We start from the raw sequence: 15,814 nt of genomic DNA, 5'->3' as shown, positions 1-15,814 counted from the left end.
TTCTTGAGCAAAATTGTGAATAATCTTAAAGGATTATTACAAAGAAGAAAAGAATAAATCAAAGACAGTCCTTTTTATATTATGTTTATTTACTCTAGTCCATTTTCAGTTCTAATTACTGTCATGTGCTAAAATGAACCATGGATTAATAGGTGGACTAGCTTCATTTAAGTGATAAAGTGGCTACTAACACCCTTTTCATTAAATGATTTCTTCAGGGTTGACTGATGGGTGCCCTTGACATATTATTAGAGTTAGAGGAAGGCTTCTATTACTGTCCATCTGACTTGCACCTTTCCTAGGGAACTCGATATTGGACTTGTATTGATAAAGATTCAGAACCTCTTAAATGACATACTGGGGTTCTATGTCTTAGGTAACTAAGACCATTTACTTGGTGAAGAGTGAGAGTTAGGATTGGACCGGGCATGAGTGTCAGGTGCAAATAGCAGTGAAGGACAGGCTGGGTGTGAATGGATAGGTGTGGTTGGAGCTAAAATTTCACAAGGTTGATAACCTCTTTTACCTGGAAGGGCCCTCAGGGAGGAGTTTTCCAGTATCCATCCAAGGTGAGTGGTGGTATTCATCCTGTCAATATCGGCCAGATAGGTATTCTTATCTTATGATGAGTAGTTATTATTTCAGAATGTTCTTTGGTAAAGTAGAAAGTATTATGGAGGTAATTTTGAGGTGTTTGTAGATCCTTTAGCTGTATTGACTTTTTGCTGGGATAAGGTAAGAGTTAAGGATGGGGGGACTTCCCTGGCGTTCCAGTGGTTAAGACTTCACCTTCCAGTGCAGGGGGTGTGGGTGCAATCCCTGGTCGGGGCACTAAGATCCCACATGCCTCACGGCCAAAAAACCAAAACATAAAAAAACACAGAAGCAGTATTGTAAGAAATTCAATAAAGACTTTAAAAATGGTCCACATCAAAAAAAAAAAAAAAAAGAGTTAATGGCGGTAAACTTGATACAGGAAGAGATCACCTGGCTGGTGCACTAAGTGTTGAAGTCTCTTTATTGCTCCAGCATCTCAATAAATTGACAAATAAGACACTGGAATAGTGACAGAGGAAAAATATCAACTTTATTACACAGAATGGCTAGATTGGGAGTGTTGCTTAGTAATAGAGTTAAATAGGCTTGTTAACTCAAACGCTGGAGTTTGGCCAGGGGACCCAGTCGTCATCTACTAGGCTGGACCAGCAGTGTCCTGCAAATGTAGAAGTAGATGCTTGCTCCTTGTGGGCAGTTTGTTCTCAAGCGGAAAAAAGATAGAGATGAACTGAACATGTTCAGCTTATTAAATACAAACTAATCAGTGTAGAGACCAGAAGTTAGACCAGTTGAACTCCTTCCAGAAGAAGGAAGCAGTGGTAGAGAAGAAGCATTTGCCGTCTATGTCTGTATGTATTTTCTTGATTTATCCATTTTAGACCATCCCAGGGGTCCCCAACCCCCGGGCCGCACAGCAGGAGGTGAGCAGCAGGTGAGTGAAGCTTTATCTGCCACTTACTATCACTCCCCATCGCTCGTATTACCACCTGAACCTCCCTCCCCTGCATCCGTGGGAAAATTGTCTTCCGCGAAACCGGCCCCTGGTGCCAAAAAGGTTGCGGACCGCTGATCTCTGCTGTTTCCTTGCTATGGAAAGATGAGGATTTAGCTCACTATCGTTTTCTATCTCCTATGCCCTCATTGTGTCAAAATAATTCTGTTATAATTTTGATTAAATAAGTATTCAGTATTTACGTTTTATAATTACCTGCCTTTCTTTTCCCTCTGGAATTTTGTTTTTATTGGAATGAATAAATGTCTTTTTGTCCTCATTTAGTTTACTTAGTTTTTATATCTTATTAGTGATGGAGTCCACAGCTTTCCCCCAGTTGCTTTAGTATACCTGTATGTATTTACTTCGTCGAATGTATTTTCTTAAAGTAGACAGCAGTCTGGACTTACTGTATATAACTACTCTTGCATTAATGGTCATCTTAGTATCTTATCTTCACCCTTATTCTCAATGTTTTCCTCACCTTGCTGTTCTGTTAGATGTCCTATTACCTAGATGTCATGTGTTCTTTCTCTTGATGTATTCTCATGTTTTGTAGAGCACAGATTGTAATAGCTTCCTGATAAAGAATATATGGGAGGTACATCTTTTGAGAGCTTGCATGTCTGAAAATGTCTCTCTTCTACCCTCACACTTAATTCATAGTCTGAATCCTGAGTACAGTATTCTAGGTTTGAAATAAGTATTCTTAAATTATTAAGAAGTTTGTTGCCTTTTTTATCCTTAATCCTCTGTATGAAATCTGATTCTCACTAGAAGTCTAGAATATTTTTTATACCTACGATTATGAAATTTTATGATGATTTGCCTTGATACAGGTCTGCTTTTGTCATTTGTATTGGACATATGAGTGAGTCCTTTTAGTCTGGAAGTCCATATCCTTTCATCTTGGAACATTTTATAGAATTATTTCTTTTAATTCTCCATTTTCACTGTATAAACTTTCACATCCCCACATTTTCTGGAGTGTGCTTCTGCTGTCAGCTGTGCATGGCATACCCCAAAGACCCTATGGTTTCCTCCCCTCAGTGAACTCCAGTCTTTTGCTATTGTGGGAGAGTGGGCAGGGGCAGGCTGTGCAGAAATGAGGAGGTGATCTGAGTGGTTAACTACTTCTTAAGTAGACTTTCAGGAATCCTGGTGGTTTTAAGACCAACCTCGCCCTCACTGCCAGACATACGTGAGCTTATTGGGAGTTTTGTAGTGATTATCATATTGCTTTTCTGCTTTCCCCACTATTGGCTTTGGATTCAGCTTTCTGGCGTCTAAGTAACATGCCATTGTATGTTTGTTCTAGAAATATATGTGCCTCTTTAATGCATTATAAGATCTGGTAGTAGATCTAATAAACATGATGAATACTGACGAACAAAAATGATATTTCACTATCTGCATAACAGTAGTGTTATATGAAATTATCTTTGATTTCTGTTGTTTACAGAGTCACACATACTACTAAACTACTTTGATTTTCTGTTTAATAAGTGAAAGAAAAGCTAAAGTTCATTTAGAGAATAGTAAGAAAATAAAAATGTACTCTTTTTTTTTTTTCTCATCCATTTAACTGGAATCCCTGATTTCCACCTGTGGACCCAATTTAGAACTCTTGAATTAAATAGAACGTGGTGGTATATGAGACCATAATCGTAGTTTCCTTTATTTGTCCATTTTTCAAAGAGGCCTCTTTACAATGAATAACTCTGATCAGCCTTTTCATTCATTCAACAAATATTTACTAGGTATCAACTGACTGTAAGACACTGGGCACCAGGCCTATGTTAGTTAAGCTTCAGTCTTCATGAAGTTTACATTTCTAGTGGAATATATAATCGGTTATAGTGTTACCTAGATTAAAATAAGATGGCTTGTATATATCACCACCCCTGGAAAAACTAACTGAAATTGCATATCTTTCTGATAATATCATTACTTTACTTGAAACAGGACTTGAAAGTTTTTAATTACAAAAATAATATTTATTTTTAAAAAGGTGTAAGAAGACTGATAGAAAAAAAGAACAGTACCCATTATTGCACTGATCAGAAATAACCACTGTAAACACCTTGGTGTATATTTTATCTCTTTTTTATATACATGTGTATAATTAAATATGTATATGTATATTTAAATGTGCCTAATTTGTTTATAAAAATTAAATTTATTATAAAAACATGTACAGTTTTTATTTGTCAAGTGTTTACTTCAATTTAATGGCTATATAATACTCAATTTTATAAAAACACCATAATTTATAACTTTAGGTTTTCTGTATTTCACTATTTAAAAAAAAATTCTTGTGCTAATTTCTTGTAGCTAAATCTTACCAAACACCTTTAGTTAATTATTCCAGTAGTCTTTATGAATAATTTTAAATATATGGAAAATTTGAAAGAATTTTACAGTGAACACCCATATACCCACTACATAGATTGTATAATTAACATTGTAGTATGTTGACTTTACTATGTTATCTCTCCAATTATCCATCCCTCTTACATTTTTTGGTAAATATTTAGAAGCTGAGTCATATAATTTTCAGGCAAATTTTATAAAATTTTTTCATTTATGCTAACTAGCCCTCCAAGAAGATTTTTAGTACTAATTTACACTCTTACCAGTGGTGTATCAGCACACTTTGAACCCTTGCCAAACTGGATTTTATTGTCTTAATGTAATTTTTTAGACAATTTTTGATATATAGGTTTTTAGTAAAGTTTCTTATTTTATCTCTAAGATGACTTTCTTTATATGTAATACTTATAAAACATTTATTTATAGTTTGCTTTGATCATCTAATTTCTACTGTAGATTTTGAAAAATTATATAATTCGTTCTTTGTTGTACTTAATGTTTTTTAAGGGGAACATTGTATCTGTTCAGTAGCTATTTAAGGTACACTTGAGATTTCAATCAGGAAATCACTAGTCCTGTTTTTTTTTTTAGTTTATGCAATACGTGTGTAAATAAGTATTAACTAGAATATTGGCTATAGCATATTCAGTCTTTTTTCTCTTTCACAGAATAAATGAGCCGATGGAGAAAAATGATACATTGGGGCAATCAGAACTAGAAGTAGAATCTCCTGAATTAAATATTCGTTCACTCACTGGACCTTTGTCTCACTTCTTGGACCTTGGTTTTATTCCTTGGACCTGTGTTCCATTCAGTCTAACACTATGACTGATAAAAAGACTCAAGAGAAATTAAGACATGAATTTGAAGTGTTATGGAATCTAGGCACCTAGGTGGGCATATAGTATGTGAGGCAGTTGAAGCAAGGAGATAATTAGAAGGTGAAAAGGCTTACACAACACTATTTTAAATAATAGTTTGCCTACATTCTATTTTAAGAGTAATTTATAAAGAATTATTTAACTTTGGTATGGCTATTTAAAAAAATTTTATGGAAATCCCACTAGAAGTATGTCACCTTTGTTATTTTTGGAGCATTCAGTCAAATCTCTTTGTTTACAGCTGGGCTCAAAATGCAGAGAACTCAAAGATATTCATTTCGGCCAGTGTTACAAGATCTCAGATGAAGGCATGATCGTCATAGCTAAGGGCTGTCTGAAATTACAAAGAATATACATGCAGGAAAACAAATTAGTAAGTACTTGTTACCATTCTTGTGTTTTTCATTTTGTTTCTAACTCTTGAATTCCTTATAACTTAGCTTATAAATTTTTTTCTGCTTATTTTTTTTGGATGGTTTAGAGGCAGATTCTACTTAAAAGCAAGAATCTTCTCAAAACAATGATTTGTATAAATTGGTTTTATAACTGTGTGGGTGCTTGTATGTGGTACTTACATGTTAAAAATTCTTCATTAGCGTGTGCTAACGTGCTTTTTTCTAAACTCTGACAGTGGAAAAAATTAATTTGAAAAAATTAAATTTGGCTGCCAAATATAAGTATGTAGTTGTCGTTCCTTCTGATTCCCCTAGGGATTGTAGTAATTTTAGATAGTTAGGAATTTTTAATATTCGGGAAGATGTATGCTTGTGAAATAGAGCCTTTCACTTAGTATGGTGTAAAATGGGACTCGGTAAATTGAGACAGATAATCTTGTTTTTAGTTGTAAAGACTACTAGTTTAGTTACATAGGTTTTATATTTTAAGCACATGTGTAGGTAACTCATTTACACTTATTGTATATTATAAATATATTTAAAGCCATGTAATTTTCTCTTATTGAGATATACTTTATATATCATAAAATTCACCTTTTTAAAGTGTACAGTTCAGTGTTTGTTAGTATATTCACAAAGTTGTGCAGTCATCATCACTAATTCTAGGACAGTTTTATTATCCCAGAAAGAAACCCTGTGCCCATTAGCTGTCACTCTTCATTTCCCCTTCCTCTAGCCCATGGCAACTGGTAATCTACTTTCTGTGGGCTTTTGTGTGTTCCAGACATTTCATATAAATAGAATCACACAATATGTGGTCTTCTGGGTCTGCCTTCTTTTACATACCATATTTTTTCAAAGTTCATTCCTATTGTAGGATGTATCAGAGCTTCATTCCTTTTTATGGCTGAATAATATTCCAAATCCATTTAATATTGCTTTGATAGGTATATAGTACAGGTTAACAGAAAAAGTTGTCACTGGGGAGGCATTAGTAGAGTTCTCAATGTTGAAAAATACTGTACGTTAAAATGTAGGCAAGGTGGTCCTGAATATGTATATTTACAAAGAAGATTTGCTTTTTAACTGTATCTTCAAAATAATGAGATCTTTTTGTTGCCCCTTGGAGTTAGTTTACAAAATTTGATAAATACCTCTCACATAGTAATGTAAGTTTTGAAAGGTCTCTGGAAGCCTCAGCACTTCAAGTGAGACAACGCTTTTTTTTTTTTTTTAAGATTACAGTTAGAAAAGTTGAAATACTATGAATTAAAAGTAAACACTTTTATTACCATGTAGAATTATCTTTTTCTGTGAAATTACACAGTAAAAATACTCCCTATTCCTGTTCACATTTAATACAAATTTAATAATAACTCCTGAGGCATTATGTTCTTGTGGATAGAGTAAGGTCTTCTGGGTAAGAGAGAATGAATTTTTGAATCCCAGTATCCATTTACTTGCACTGTGACATTGGGAAAGTTACTTAAGATCTTTGAACCTCCTTTGCAAATGGGGTTATTAGTATTTGTATTTTTGCAGGTTGTGGTTTTGAGGAATAAATGATACAATGTCCTTAAATTGTCTAGTATAAACTCTGACTCATAGAAGACAATAAAAAACTAGTAGTCTTTATGAGAACTTGACCATATTTGTTGTCCATTGGTTTCCACTTTACACTCAAGATATATTAAAAGGTGGTAATCCCAGCTTACAATTTTTATATTTCTCACATAATGGGAATATTTGTTGAGTGATTAATATTTGTTTTCTTGTTGAGCAAAACCAGAAAAACATTTTTCTTGACACATTAAAAATTTTGGTCAGTGGTTTTTCAAAAGAATTAAACCATATGTTTTGAAGGTTCTAGTTATGTTCAAATTTCTTTAATATTGTGGTCCATTAGAAAGGTGTTATATACTTAAATGCTAAGGGAATCAGTTTCCTGTGTAGTGTTATTCAGTAAACATTTTGATTTCATTGCAAATTAGAAGTGTTTTTGCTAAATCTTAAGTAAAGTTCAGTTCAATGAAATTCTTTCAATTTAAGGTTTTTAGAAAGGGAAATTTAGAATAGTATGAGCTCTTTCTGTTGGACAGTTGAGCTGTTGATAACTGGTCTCCCATAGGAACTTTAGTTTGTATTTTTAGAATTTATGAAATAAGGAGAAATATTTGAATTACTTGCAAAGCTACAATTTTAAGTAGATTGGGTTTTTCACTCTGAGATGTATTATTGTTAGTCCTTTAATAACAAATATTTTTAAAAGGGTGAGTAGAAATAATAGTCTGATTAAAGGCAAATAATATTTATATATGCATATATATAATTATACCATATATTTAATTACAGGAAATAATAAACATCATTAAATAGGACAAACAGCTAATAGAAATATTCAGTACTCAGGAGAATATTGTGTCTGAAAGGATGCCAGCAGAACTTGACCTGTGCAGATATTGATCATTAGCTAAATTATTTCGCTAATTCTCTTATCAGTCTTCTCAAAAAAGTATTAGAGTTTTATTGTGTAGCCTAAAAATAATCATAGCATAGTGCTTTTTTAAAGTATAAACTTTGCTGACTTTAAAATATCAAAGTGGTTGTTTTTCTATATGTTGACAGTATATGACTGTGTACATTTTTTTCATATTATATCTTGGCCTTTAGGTGGCAGCATTGTCTTTGTATATTTCAGTGACATAGCTTTTGTGTCCTTGATGTAACTATAAAGATAAAATGCTCATACATGGTTTCTGCAGATATTTATGGTTTATTTTTAATTTTGTCCTTTAGATGGTTTTAGGGAAATTTTCTTTAAAAATATGAAATAATAGTTGCATCTAGAGTGTTACAAGGTGAACTTGCTATCTTACACAAAGTAGCAAGATACTTGAATATTCTTATTTGTGGCACTGTAAGTAAGGTACACTTTAGCATAGGGAAAGGATTCCTGTATTTATCACAAGGGGTTTTATTCAGGTGGAAAGAGGACAATGATCTGACATCTTAGTACTCAAATGATTTATGGTGAGGCAAATAATTGAGGACATACATGTAAAATCTTACCCCCAAAGAGTGAGTTTTTGTTTTAGTAATTTTTGAGTGAGACAACTGCCATGCACCTACATGGATGTATTTTTCATTTGCTATAAAACTGTTGTATAGACTAAAAACAGATCTGAGGAATACAACTATAGTGAGTGTCTAGCATATTATATCCAACTGTCTGCCGTCTTTATTATTATTATTATTTTTTGCGGTACGCGGGCCTCTCACTCTTGTGGCCTCTCTTGTTGCGGAGCACAGGCTCCGGACGCGCAGGCCCAGTGGCCATGGCTCACGGGCCCAGCCGCTCTGCGGCATGTGGGATCTTCCCGGACCGGGGCACGAACCCATATCCCCTGCATCGGCAGGCGGACTCTCAAACACTGTGCCACCAGGGAAGCCCATGTCTGCTGTCTTTTAGCTATAGCATTTATATCATTTCTGTGCAGTACTGGCTACAAAATTATTTTAAAGCCATATTTAGTTTGTGTGTATAGTTATTGATGATCTAGAAACTTCATTAAGTATATTTTCTCTGCTTTCGTACTCTCCTTACTCCAGATTCTGCTTCTCTACTTTTTGGACAGAAGCTCTTTGGGCTGCTTTTTTTAAAAAACATTTTTATTGGAGGGCTTCCCTGGTGGCGCAGTGGTTGAGAGTCTGCCTGCCAATGCTGGGGACACGGGTTCGTGCCCCGGTCTGGGAAGATCCCACATGCCGCGGAGCGGCTGGGCCCGTGAGCCATGGCCACTGAGCCTGCGCGTCCTGAGCCTGTGCTCGACAACGGGAGAGGCCACAGCAGTGAGAGGCCCGCGTACCACAAAAAAAAAAAACAACAAAAAAAAAACCATTTTTATTGGAGTATAATTGCTTTACAATGTTGTGTTAGTTTTTGCTGTATAACAAAGTGAATCAGCTATATGTATACATATATCCCCATATCCCCTCCCTCTTGCATCTCCCTCCCACCCTCCCTATCCCACCCCTCTAGGTGGTCACAAAGCACGGAGCTGATCTCCCTGTGCTATGTGGCTGCTTCCCACTAGCTATCTATTTTACATTTGGTAGTGTATATGTGTCAGTGCTACTCTCTCACTTCATCCCAGCTTACCCTTCCCTCTCACTGTGTCCTCAAGTCCATTCCCTACGTCTTGGGCAGCTTTTTATTTGGCTGTAAAATGATGGGGTCAGATAGATTATCTACATTTGTTATCCAACCTGATGTTTTAAAGTACTAGGATTTTACGATTTTGAAAATGGCTTCTATGCTAAGTTCTAGGGTCAGCATATTTGATAGAGATCTCTATGTCTTATATTTATTTGGCTTATTTTATTTTATTTTTTTTGGCTTATTTTTTTTAACACCTTCTGCTCTGTAGAGTTGAGTTATGAAACTAGTATAGATTTCTGAGTTACCCAAGAAAGTAGTAATGTATTATGAATAGATTTTAGAAAGTTTTAGGGAAATGTTAAATGTTTTCTGGTTAAAATTTGATTTCCCAATGGTTAATTATGGCCTTTTACTTTTTCAACCTCCTGGTGAAGTATTTTACAGTTCTGTGCCACCTTCCATAGTCCTTTGGCTCTTGCTATAACATTATTTGTAACATTGTTTGTTCATTGTTTTTAATTTTATTATCCTTTGGAGGCTTACACGTATCATGTAGGACCTAAATTTACCTCTCTCTGCTTCCTTCTGGGATGAATGAGGCAAATACTGAGTGTGAGTTGAATTGAACTCAATTCATATCTTGATCCTACTGTTTCTTAATCATGTGATTCAGTTAGTTATCTTAATTTTTGTACTTTCATTTCCTTGTTTGTAGAAAAGATATAATACTACCTCAGACTTGTTCTTATGAGGATCAGACTAAATGAGATTGAGGTGAAGTACAAAATATATGGTTCCAAACGTAGGAAGTTCTTTAATAAATGTTTTTTTTTTCTTCCTCTCCCTATCAGAGTTCACTTTCTGGAGTCTACCAGTTTGAATTGGGCTGTGTCAGTACCTACTGTCACTTACTATGTTCTGATTTCATCTGTTAGTTACCCACAGTTTAATTCTTATTTTGCTGCTTGCTGTGATTTTGAGGTTGTTGCAGCAGCTAAGTGAATAGACTGGTAGCCATGTTATCATCAACTAGGGTGAATAAGTAAGGTAAGCATTTGCATCAGAGCTTAAATAACAGTAACTAATTCAGCATTATATTAAGGCTTGCATTTCCTGACTCTTCTACTTCTCAACTTAGAGTTAATACATTAAGGGATTTGGTCCCTGCTACTCCCCAACACCCCCACTACATTCTTGTTACCTTATTCCTCAGATACTCCTTGTGAAGTGAGTTTACTTGTAATCCCAGACATAAATAATGTACATTTATGAAGAATTCCATTTTATAACTACTCACTTCAGCCTCCAAAGTCTCCAAGGGTAGATATTCGCCTTCATTGCCCTTTCCTCTCTGAATGGATGAGGCATTTACTGATACCGAGAGTGGTAGTTTCCAATAAACAGTGATGCATGCATATGGCATTCTAAACAAGGTGACCTAAAGTTAATAAACTTCATCTTGTTATTGTATACTACCTTTCAGTATTTTGCTGTCATTTTTTGATATCTGAAAATATTTAATAATAGTTATCTCATTGACTGTTTATAATGTACCAGGCACTGTGTAGTTTTACATAATTAATCCTCACAACCACCATATGAGGTAGCTTACTTTTTTAAATTTTTATTTATTTATTTTTATTTTTTGGCCGTGTTGCATGGCATGTGGGATTTTAGTTCCGGACCAGGGATTGAACCCGCACCCCCTGCACTGTAAGTGCAGAGTCTTAACTTCTGGACTGCCAGGGAAGTCCCCATGAGGTAGTTTATTTTTATTCCATTTTACAGATGAAGAAATTGAGGCCTAGAAAGGTTAAGGGACAACAGATAAATGTCAGAGTCAAGATTCTAACCCAGATCTGTTGGACTCTCAAAAGTTTGTCCTCAAGACCTTTGATTGCATGGATACATCACAGGTGGAGCTAATCCATATATGCCTTTGAACCAAGCAATAATTTCCAAAAGGCATTATCCCCATTAAAACACTTAACTGTCAGGTGCTGTGAGACATCAGAGGAGGAAATTAGCTATTAGCATGAGCAGAAGATCCTTTTGCTAGGATGATAACTGATTTTAGGGGAAGCTGCTAGTACCAATGGAGATACACTGAAATCTTTTCTAGGAAAATTAGTAAAATTACCAAAGAGGAAAACTGTCTTCAGGATAGTGTTTAATGTTGGTTTTAATCCTGTATAAATGTGAACATAATGAACTTTTGTAGAATTGCACTCATTATGCAGAAGTTTTTACTTGGCAAAAACATAATATTGTGTTTTTTGTGATACTTGGATTCAGAAGCTAAATACCATTTCATTTTTGTTCGATAGATTTAATAGAAATTTTAATGGATTAATGAACTGGTAACTTTCTACTCTGTTCCTTAACACTGTTTCAGATGTTGTTTCAGTGGAGTTAACATTTGAATGCCTACTATGTGCCAGGCACTATGAGAAGTGTTAAGGAATTTAAAAAGAGTTATATTGCCAAAGAAAGAATATCCTTTTCTAGTGATAAGCGCTATGGAAATGCCAATCGCAAAATAGTTACTTGTGTGAGAGATTAGGGAGGAATCAGGAAATCCTATAAATAGTAGGTGACATTTATAACTGGATCTTGAATGATATATAGTGATGTGGCAATTGTGCCACAAGCAAACATTTTTTTGAGGAAAGTGATATCATTACACAAGGCATCAGGAAGATATGTGGAATGTTTAATAAGTGGTGGGTTAATAAGTGGTGGGTGTTACACAAGGCATCAGGAAGATATGTGGAATGTTAATAAGTGGTGGGTGTTAAAGTAAGATTAGGATTATATCAGGCTGGTGGGGGAAGTGTTCATAGTTGGGTCTCTAAAGGAAGGTGGGGACCAGGTTGTTAAGTTTCTTGAGTGTCATGCTAAGAAATTTATATTTCTCTTGGTAATTGGGATTATACCTGGGATTTCAAATGTGAAAGGTGATCAAATTTTTCGGTCTTGTATTTTTGTTTTAATTTTAGGAAATTAAAAAAACTTGGAATACTGAAAAGAATAATAACATATATGCCCATCACCTAGACATCAACAGTTGTTAACATTTTGTTAAATTTGTTTCCTCTTCTTGAATTAATAAAGCAAATAATCTTTAAGTCTCTTGTCTTGCATTCCATGTTATTCCACTATCTCTTTCTAGAGGCAACTACTGTGATGATCTAAAATGCTTAAAAAAATAACTGCTTTAACAGACATAATGGATACCATGAACAACAATATAATATTGTTCAGTATGTGGTCCCAAATAGTTTATATCTGATATTATATGGTTAAAATCTGGTCTCACAAAGTGTGTCAATCTACAGTTTGCATTTTTACTTTTAAGTTGTTTTTGATATGTAGCCATAATGAATATGTAATTCATTCTTTTAAACTTTTAGTATCCTATATATGTATATATCTCCTGTTTATCCATTTTATATTGAGGGACACTTATATTGCTTCCGTTGTTTTGCTATTATAGGCAGTGTTGCAATAAAATCTTTGTGCAAGTCTCTGTGCTTATCTGTGAGAATTTCTCTAGGATCTATTCTAGAAACGTAATTTAAGGGAGCAAGGATGGGTACTTTTTGAAATTTTTGCTAGATAATGTCAAATTGCTCTCCATAAATAACTGTAATTACAGCTGTATCTTGCTGATGGATTGTCAACTCTTTTGAGGGTGGAGAGTATCTAGTTATCTTTTCATCCCATCCACCTGCATGTTGGCACATAATAGTCATTCAATAAATGTTGGTTTAGTGACAAATGGCTTACTGCTGAATTAAACATACTTTTAAAAACATATTTCTTCCAGTATTTTGGGAACATGCTTTAAAAAGAAGGTGGATTTAAGCATATAAATAAAAGCTTGAAAAATAGGTTAAAGATGCAGAGTCAGTGGTTTTCTGACTTTTCAAATAAGTAAGTTTCTTTGATCTAGTTACTATATTAATGATGCCATTCTTCATGTATCAAATTTATCTAGCCAGAGTCATTAATGTTCTCAAGGAGTATTTTCTGGGACAATATTTTTTTTTAACAATATGGAGTTCTGATCAACTAGAGTATAATTTCTATTCTTGTCTGAATTACATTGACTTGAACGTTCGTACGATTAATAAAATTGGTTTTATTTTGTTCAGTGATATTTGAAAGATCCACTTGAAAAAAAGTTAAAATGTTATTTGGCAGATTTTTCAGTCTGAAGAATAAATACATTTTTATTCGTTATATATTCTTTGTTAGAGCTTACTGTCTCTCTTTTTAATCTGTTTTTCTATTTTCTGTTTTTCTCCTGTGGGTATCTTTTTTATCTATCAGGTATCTGGATAAGAACATGACTGAATTGTATTCCATCATTTGTGAAAGGCATAGAAAACCATAAAGAATGAGTATGTGTGTGTGTATGTATATTTTTCTTCCCCTGTGAACCAGTTTGGTAGAGGGCAAGCAATGACTTTGATAATATCCAAATAATTTTTCTTTGGAATGCATTAATTTTTTTACCCAGCATATTTATTTAACATTATATAAATTTAGTAATACTAAAATTAGTTCACAAATTTTGGGAGCCCATCAACTGATGGTAGGAGTTGCTCAGATGCAAACAGGATTGCAGGAGGAAGCTAGCCTAGTATTAAAAACTCTGATACAGATATTCCAGTGTTGATAATGCAGAATTTATTATAGCTAAAAATAGGTGACTCTAAATAGTATTTACATATTCTTAAAAAATTTTTTTCTGGATCAAATTCTAGATTACCAAAAATATCCAATTTGTTTTGGGTTTAAAATTTATAGTTGGTAGGTTATTCCTAGTGTTGCAGTTCTTTTGCTGGTGTTATTTTCCACTTATATAGTCTGTAGTTTAGATCCTTTTTTAAAAATTATTTTTATTTATTTATTATTTTTGGCTGTATTGGGTCTTCATTGCTGCGCGCGGGCTTTCTCTAGTTGCGGCGAGCAGGGGCTACTCTTTGTTGTGGTACACGGGCTTCTCACTGTGGTGGCTTCTCTTGTTGCAGAACATGGGCTCTAGAGTGCACGGGCTTCAGTAGATGTGGCTCGTGGGCTCAGTAGTTGTGGCTTGTGGGCTCTACAGTGCAGGCTCAGTAGTTGTGGCTCACGGGCTTAGTTGCTTTGCAGCATGTGGGATCTTCCCGGACCAGGGCTCGAACCCGTGTCCCCCTGCATTGGCAGGCGGATTCTTAACCACTGCACCACTAGGGAAGCCCCTAGATCCTTTTATTAAAATGTAATTTTTGTTTACTTCTTTTAGGACTGCATATTAAAAAAATCACAAAGAGTTTTGGAGCAACTCAAATTATCTTTCAGATATAAACATGAAAGTGCTGTCTCAGTCTCTGTGCTCAAGTGTTGGTAACAGTTGATAGTGGGTTGAGATAAAGAGCCAAGTCATTAGACTTAGCAAATAGAAACTTTATACGGTTAGATGGCAGTGGAATGCTGGGAGTACATTAAGCGTGTCATTTATGAGCACACATTCTTCAACTGCCTTTCTAGACCATCAGTCAACAAGTGAGATGTATTGCTTGGATCTAGGGAGAAGTTTTGGCTTATATTTTTCTTCATCTACCTATCACAGAGGTGTTAGAGTCTTAGGATATCCAAGACTTAATCCCATTTAGTGTTTTAGTGATTAGGCTTAAGGGGAGAAGAATTTCTCTTTTTCTCTCTTTTTTTAAGATGTGCCTTTCTGAGTATCTTTTACAAACTATAGTTGAATCTGGTTACCAGTTGATAAGATGCTTCTTTTTCAAGCATTTTCTTGTCATTATTATCAGAAAGATACATTGTCATGAAAGTGCATCTAGGCATCCTGTGTGGTGACTACTGTTCCTATTCCTGCTACAGATTTTGCTTATTCATATTACCTATATAATCTTTCTTCAAGTTCTTGTTAAAGGTCTAAAGACGAAGCTGCTCAGATGAGAGTGTTAGGGTAAAATCTTTCCCTTGGAGTGTACCTTCTGGTTTTTAGTAGCTTATAATTTGAGGCCAGATAAAATCTGTACTTTTTTGATATTATTTTTTTTAACCCTCCTATTGCTTCTTATTTTGTGTAGCCACATAAAATTTAGGTTATAGAAAAGAGCAATACAGTATTTTTCTTTAATGGGTCCTCTACTTCACTATTTTTGGTTTCTAAAATATGATAGAAATGAGTTATGGAGATTTCTTGGGGGTAGAAAATTTGTAGTGTCTATTGCCAGGTTTTTATTGACTATTTTTGACTTAAGTATAAAATCTAGGTATTTATCATTCACTATAATACGATACATAAATGAATATATTGAGAAGTTGTAATCCAAAGAAAAATAGTTATATATCAGAGTCCTTCTAATTGAGCTGTATCTGCATGATTATTCTTATCTTTTATTTTCCTCTTACTGAATATATATCTTTGAGAAAATAAAGAGGA

At 34.5% G+C, this 15,814-nt stretch overlaps 1 protein-coding gene across 9 annotated transcripts in view; it reads left to right on the top strand.

Annotated features, from left to right (window-relative positions):
• Positions 1 to 15,814, top strand: part of FBXL17 (F-box and leucine rich repeat protein 17) — a 480,781-nt gene that overhangs the window by 28,212 nt on the left and 436,755 nt on the right. For all 9 annotated transcript variants that reach the window (XM_089909151.1, XM_022591594.3, XM_022591605.3 and 6 more), the window contains one exon: positions 5,045 to 5,176. In XM_089909151.1, coding sequence (XP_089765277.1) covers positions 5,045 to 5,176 — 132 coding nt within the window. The remainder of the gene's footprint in view (positions 1 to 5,044; positions 5,177 to 15,814) is intronic.

Source organism: Delphinapterus leucas, chromosome 3, assembly GCF_059928025.1.
Source record: "Delphinapterus leucas isolate spDelLeu-1000000601 "Yukka" chromosome 3, BTC_Dleu_Yukka2, whole genome shotgun sequence".
NCBI lineage: Eukaryota > Metazoa > Chordata > Mammalia > Artiodactyla > Monodontidae > Delphinapterus > Delphinapterus leucas.
Note: the sequence above shows the minus strand (reverse complement) of the source record. Positions and strands in the feature narration are given on the sequence as shown.